General features: G+C 47.2%; 1 protein-coding gene across 1 annotated transcript; it reads right to left on the minus strand.

The window, feature by feature from the left end:
• Positions 1–2397: 2397 nt before the first annotated feature.
• LOC142895825 (protein FAM3C) lies at positions 2398–5719 on the minus strand. The gene is made up of 9 exons (XM_076037128.1): positions 5221–5719; positions 4989–5087; positions 4818–4859; positions 4613–4730; positions 4050–4108; positions 3676–3726; positions 3470–3554; positions 3226–3352; positions 2398–3135 (listed from the first exon to the last, which is right to left on the minus strand). Exons 1-9 carry the CDS (start codon positions 5321–5323, stop codon positions 3046–3048), a joined length of 774 nt encoding a protein of 257 aa, XP_075893243.1. The 5' UTR covers positions 5324–5719; the 3' UTR covers positions 2398–3045.
• Positions 5720–6034: the final 315 nt, after the last annotated feature.

A 6034-nucleotide genomic window follows, 5' to 3' on the forward strand; every position in this document is an offset into this window, starting at 1 on the left:
CCTTGTACGGTCTGAAAATGAAGTGTGCATGCGCGAGTCGCACAAAAAAAATAGTGCAGTAGACTGGTTTATGTTTCAAATGTTATGGTTAAAATGGTTATTTTATCATATTATCTGATCTTATTCACAATGGCGGCGGTTACATGTGTGGTGCTTTGACTTGTCACTTACAGAAGGCTTCTCCGTGGACCATAAAGTCAATTGAAAAACCAAAGCAGTCACTCTGCCAGTGTGTTTCCTTTCTCTCGGTGCAAAGTTAATTTGTCGTTTTAAACATAGTAAACATATTTATTTGTCCCTCCCACAATGCTATCCCCTCTCATTCAGCACCTACAGTGCCCATTGCAATTACATGCGGATGACTAAGTGACGTCATTAAGCGACTTTTAGGACTTACTGGGGAGTTGGCAACAGCTGTCACGGCGCTCCGGCGCGGCGGAAGTAGCGGCGACAAGGGAGGGTGGAGAGGGATAAACAAAACAGCGACGGGAGACACATGATGGTGCTCCGAGCACATAAAAACCTGTCCCTCCCGTTGAGGCCTCCAGTGCCTGCCGACTCACGCAAGTGGCAGCGGCAACGGAGATGGCCGGCGGATGAAGGAGCGGAGCGGAGTGTCAGCGCCTGTCCACACACGCCCGGGTGAAGTGAGCGGCCGCGGCGTCGAGGTGAAGGCCCACCGCCTCATTAATGACAACATCAAACCGAAGGCGCCTCATCCCTTCATCCCTCCCCCTCCCGTCGCCACTCCTCCACTCCTCCTCCTCCTCCTCCTCCTCCCGCTGAGCTGCACCACGTCTGACGGATCCCGAGCGGGCTCAGAAAGCCGAGACAGTCGCTCCCTGGTGGGGATTCACGTCGAAAACATGTCTGAACAAAGAAGCTCCGTCTTTTTTGCTGGTTTGATGATATATTTGTAGAACGTCTAAATGCGGAAACAACTCTTTTTCTTCCTCTTCTTCCTCTTCTTCCTCTTCCTCCTCCTCTTCTTCTTCTTCTTCCTCTTCTTCTTCTTCTTCTTCTTCCTCTTCTTCTTCTTCTTCTTCTTCTGGATAGTTATCAATTCATGTAAAACGCAACACACTGCGGCTGCTCCGAGCCTGAGGGCTGACACACATAGGGAGACACACACATTCATCATTGTTGTATGCGGTGGCGTTCAAAAGCCTCGCAGAGATACAGTGGCATTGAAACAACATGGCAGCAAATGAGGAAGACGGCAGCAACAACAACAACAAAAGCAAAAGGGAGAGAGGGGGAGACGTGGAATCTAATTGAGGCGTTTTAATGACAACTCTGCTTGTGCCGTTTGGTTGATGAGGGGAGAGTCATGCTGTTCGGCTAAATCGCCCACAGTGGGTAGTGTGTGCAGAAGAATTAATAGGACATGACGGGATAAACACTCTCCCAGGCCCTCTCCCCGGCTCCGGCGAAAGCTCTTGTTACTGGACAAAGCCCCACATTCGCGGCATGGAATTAGCAGTCTTCCGGAAATAAAAGCGAGAGAACCCGGAGAAAAGGAGTTTTCTTTTTTATGTGATAAAGAACACGCAATTAGTACAGATTTAGCATTTATTACGGCTGTGCCGCTCCTCCGCACGAGCTGCGGTAACAGGGGAGAATTCTCTCTCCCCGCTCGGCTGCCTCTCTGCCGCAGAATTAGATTGACGGGGAGAGGCGACACATGAAGGAAGTAAAGGAAAGAACTTACCGTCTCTGGGTTTTTTTTTCTCTCTCTCTCTCTCTCTCTCTCTCTCTCCTCTCCATTAGAGACATCTTTATCCTCGCAGCTGGGATTTTGATTCCTCCTGAGCTCTGGAGGAGACTTTTTCCTCTCCTTCTCTTGTCATTGTTTGAACCATAAATGATGAGGCTCACTGGAGGCAGACGTATCGAGGAGGACGTGCCCCGGACAGCAACATGCTGCTGGAATTTTAAAGCCTTCTGCACTATATGCAGGAGTATTTATTTTACAGTCAAAGCTTCTTCTTTTTTTTTTTTAAAGTCACTGGATTATTTTTGATTCTACTGCTAGCAGACATACAACCTGCTCTTTAGAGAAAAGGTTTAAAGGTACCATGTTGTGAATATTTTCAGATTATTTTTTCCACCCCGGCATCCTAGACTGCAAAGTAGCAGCAATGCATGATTAGGAATCTAGTAGCTAATTTGAAAAAAAGCACGTTAGCCTTCTGCTTGCAGCGTCCCGCTAACATAAAAGCGTTATTGAATCTCCTGCATGTTTGGATTAGGACCAAAACAGTTAAACTAGGGAGGGGACCTGGCTGGGAGCGAAGCCACTAATCTGGTATAAATGCCCTTTGTGACATCATAAAAGGTGTGCAGAACTGCAAACTTTCCGAAAAGTCTGTAACAAGCAAAAGAAGTAAAGGCAAGAAAAGTAAAGCAGCTTTATTGTCAATACACGCATGGAACATACATCTGGGCCACTAACTGTGAGAGGTAGCAGTGCCCCTTGTGACATCACAAATTTCTAAAAATTTCCTTGAAAGTAAATGAAGCAAAAGAAGTTCAAGAGTTCAATAACAGATGCGGGCAAATTTCATTTCACAATAAAAGCATCAGATAGTATGTTGAGACGAATTGTTTAGAACTTTTTCTCCCTGCTAGTATTCAGAGGGGTCATTGAACTAGAGGACAAGAACAATAAATACCTGTGTAAAAAAAAGTTCAAAGCTACATGCTGGTTTAAAAAAAAGGAGGGCCGCAAACAATGCAGTCAGGCAAAAGAAAGAGGAAAGCGCGTGTGTCAAAGGCTAACGTGAGAAAGACGATACTGAAAAGGGCACCGAGCAGAAGCTGAGGTGACCTGCTTTTCGCTGAAAGGTAAATAATAAATGATGCTCCACCTGCGGGAGTCTGAGAGAGAGAGAGAAAAAAAAACACAGCACATCGCGCCCAGAGGGACAAACTACTGTAATATTTAAGTAGTCAAGTGTTGTTGGCTTTATTTATGCAGCCTGTAATTACGGCGGAAACCTTTTGCTCTTGTCAGTGGAAAGAGCCCTCAGAGGTCTGCGCCCATCAGCTGAGGGCCAACGGGAAGCAGCCACCCACCTCCACCAGCGCCGGCCAGCCTTCGTACACGTTGGTTTCCTCATCGTTAGCGGCTCTCTGACAGGTGAGCGGTGACGAGAGGGAACATTTGTTTACCGTTAATTATCTTTCTCTTGCCGCCGCGTGTTTCATTTTCCGCTCACTGACCTTCTCAAACTGGCTCCTGCGCTGCGTCCCCGCCCTCCCGGCAAACACCCAGCTGTCTCGGGCCTTCACAGACCCGATCAAAGCGCTTCCCATGGCGGCGAGAAGGTCCACCGTTTCTCCTGTCAGCCTGCCACCGAGCAAAGGGAAGAAGAGTTGACGCCGCCGCCAACGCCACCGCCGCCGCCGCTGCCGGTCACAAAGTTTGTTCCCGGTCGCTAAAATCCAGGTTGAAGCTTTAACTCACTTTGGTGTGACATCGTCGAATGAAGCCATCAAAACAATCCTTCCCGGTTTAATCCCCTTCAGGTACGACAGCGTGTCCTCTGGGTCTTCGGGAGGAGTCGTAAAAGAAATACAAAATATGTTTTTTTTTTTTTTTAGGTTACAAAAACTGTTGGAGCAGCGAGAGGGAAATAAAACAGAACCTGGGAGGATGAAAGCAAAACTCACTTCCGCCCTTCGTGTTCAGAAAGCCAAATTTTTCCACAGCTCCGTTTTCATCTGAGATGGAAAACACTCAATGAGGTGTGACACGATCCTCATCAGCAGACGGTGATTCATTATTTGCCAGGGAATAGCGGATATTTTGCAAGGAGGACTATAAAGACTTGGTGGAAGAACACAACTTGCAGATGGGGATGAACAGACTTGACAACATGCAACAAATAAACCCCTGACAAGTGGCGTTAGATTTGAAACGTAATCCGCAAGATTATTGGCCGCTTTGCAATTTTGCGCAAAACCTAGTATTATGATAATAGCGAGTACTATTATTATACCCGCGGTGTAATAATAGCCGCACCATCCAACGTATTTTTACTCACCATTTATCACGACGATGTTCAGGCCGGGTCCCACATTATTCAGCAAATGACTCATGATGCTTCAAGAACAACAAAGGCAAATGAGATCTTATTGAAATCCCCCCTCCTTTCTGCCGCAGACAAATCATTTCTATATGGACAGCAGCAAAAAAAAACACTATTATACTTTTAAGTATCATTTAAACTTCAAATTAATTTTGCCTATAATTACATAGTAACATTTATTTATATACGTATACATATTTACATATACTAATGATGTCTTTCTATATTTATATGTTTAAGTACATTTATATTATATATCATAAGAGCTTTGTAATCATTTGATTTTCACACTGCAACTCACTCTGGCCTGTCTGCCACTCTGACTACTTATATCTCAATGTCCCTCTTTAATTTTGTTTTTCCTTTTCACCCCCGACCGGCCTTCTGACATCTGGGTCTGCTCCAGGTTTCTTCCTACAGGAGGAGTTTTTTCCCGGCTGCTGCTTCCAGAGCACTTGGGGGTCGAGTCGGACTATTCGAGACGCTGTACTGGACTGGACGGGAGTCGGAGCACGTACACTTTGCCCTCGAAGCAGATCTCGGGTCCGACCACGCCGGCAGCTCCACTCCTGAGGCGAAGAGCGTAGTGGTGGAGCGGACAGACCCTGGAGAGGCCGCACTTGGGCTCGGGCGCTTCTGCGTGCAAGAGAGCGGCGGTTACACAGCCAGGCTAGATGCAGATGACGCAACGCCGGCGAGACGGCGAGGCCCGCTTTGATTTACCTGTTTGGGATTCTCGGATTATTTGCTCGAAATCAGAGATTCCTGGAAGAAGAAGAAAAAAAAAAAAAAAGAAGGAAAAAGAGTAAGAAGTGGGATGGGGTGTTATTTAGACGTTTCAAACCAAATCTAATGAAAAGAGCGGGCTGATGTAACAGGTGGAAATTAGCTCACCGAGAACATTTCCTGCTTTTCCGCGCACATCAAAGGAATTGATTGAGATTCCCCACGTGATGAGGAGGACAGCGGTTACGACGAGGAGGCACGCGATTTCTGTCGGAACGCACAGCGAGCGGAGAGATGAAGTCTCGCAGGCAAACATCCAACATCCAACATCCAACATTCAACATCCAGGCCCGGCTGCCGCTGGGGCTGCTGCTGGTGGTAAAGAAAATTGAAGCCTCACCTGGATTTTTCATGTCAGCCAGAGCCGGGTGGGGCGGGGGGGAGCGCTCGGTGAGCTTGGGGTAGTTCCCGTTAATCAGCAATATTGTAAAACTTGGCCTCATCCGCGAGCGCAGCCTGTTAATTCGTACCGTGCACTCCTCATGGGAGAGAGTGTCTGGATGTGGCAGGAGGTGTGACAGTCCGTCTCCTCCCCTCTTTGTGCTACACAGAAAGCAGGATGTGGGATTATGAATGCACACACACACACACACACACACACACACACAGGGCTGGGTAAAGTTTCTCTCTGTCTGATGCCGTCACGGAGTGGAAAAGTTTCTTGAGAGCAACACGTTGGAAACCTGGGGAGGAAATGGCAGAGGAAGGGGGCAAACAGGGGGCCGCCGGTGTCACGTTTCTAATTGGATGTATAAATAGACCAAAAAAACATAACAGATATCTAATTTGCATGTGAATGGCAATGCATCTCACAGAATCTGTGAAGTCAGTCGGCGGAAGGCAGCTGATCGAAAATAGACTGTGGCTGAAAAGTAAAATAACAAAAATAAAAACCAATGAACAATGAATTTATTCCAGGACTGGTACACAAACAAATGGCAGGAGATGGGTGAACTGCACGTGCAAGAGCAAATTTGGAAAAAAAAAATAAAAAAATCAGCTAGCGTGTGAGCGAGCGAGCGAGCGCGCGATATTATTCATTTAGCTAAAGCGGAGAACACCGGGAGCGCCACCGTCCTCGTCCTCGCCGTCGAGAACAAACAGCGGTGTTTGATGGCACTCCTCGCTCTCTGCCGAGGCATAAGAAGCACTGT

This window comes from Nelusetta ayraudi, unplaced genomic scaffold (assembly GCF_046127955.1).
Source record: "Nelusetta ayraudi isolate G7.1 ecotype Tasmania unplaced genomic scaffold, CSIRO-AGI_Nayr_v1 ptg000050l, whole genome shotgun sequence".
NCBI classification, from domain to species: domain Eukaryota; kingdom Metazoa; phylum Chordata; class Actinopteri; order Tetraodontiformes; family Monacanthidae; genus Nelusetta; species Nelusetta ayraudi.

Coding starts and splice junctions, on each gene's coding strand:
- LOC142895825 (XM_076037128.1), bottom strand. CDS start 5,323: ATGAGGCCAAGTTTTACAATATTGCTGATTAACGGGAACTACCCCAAG. Junction 4,860..4,988: donor AAAAGCAGGAAATGTTCTCG/GTGAGCTAATTT, acceptor TTCTTCTTCCAG/GAATCTCTGATTTCGAGCAA. Junction 4,731..4,817: donor AATCCGAGAATCCCAAACAG/GTAAATCAAAGC, acceptor TCTTGCACGCAG/AAGCGCCCGAGCCCAAGTGC.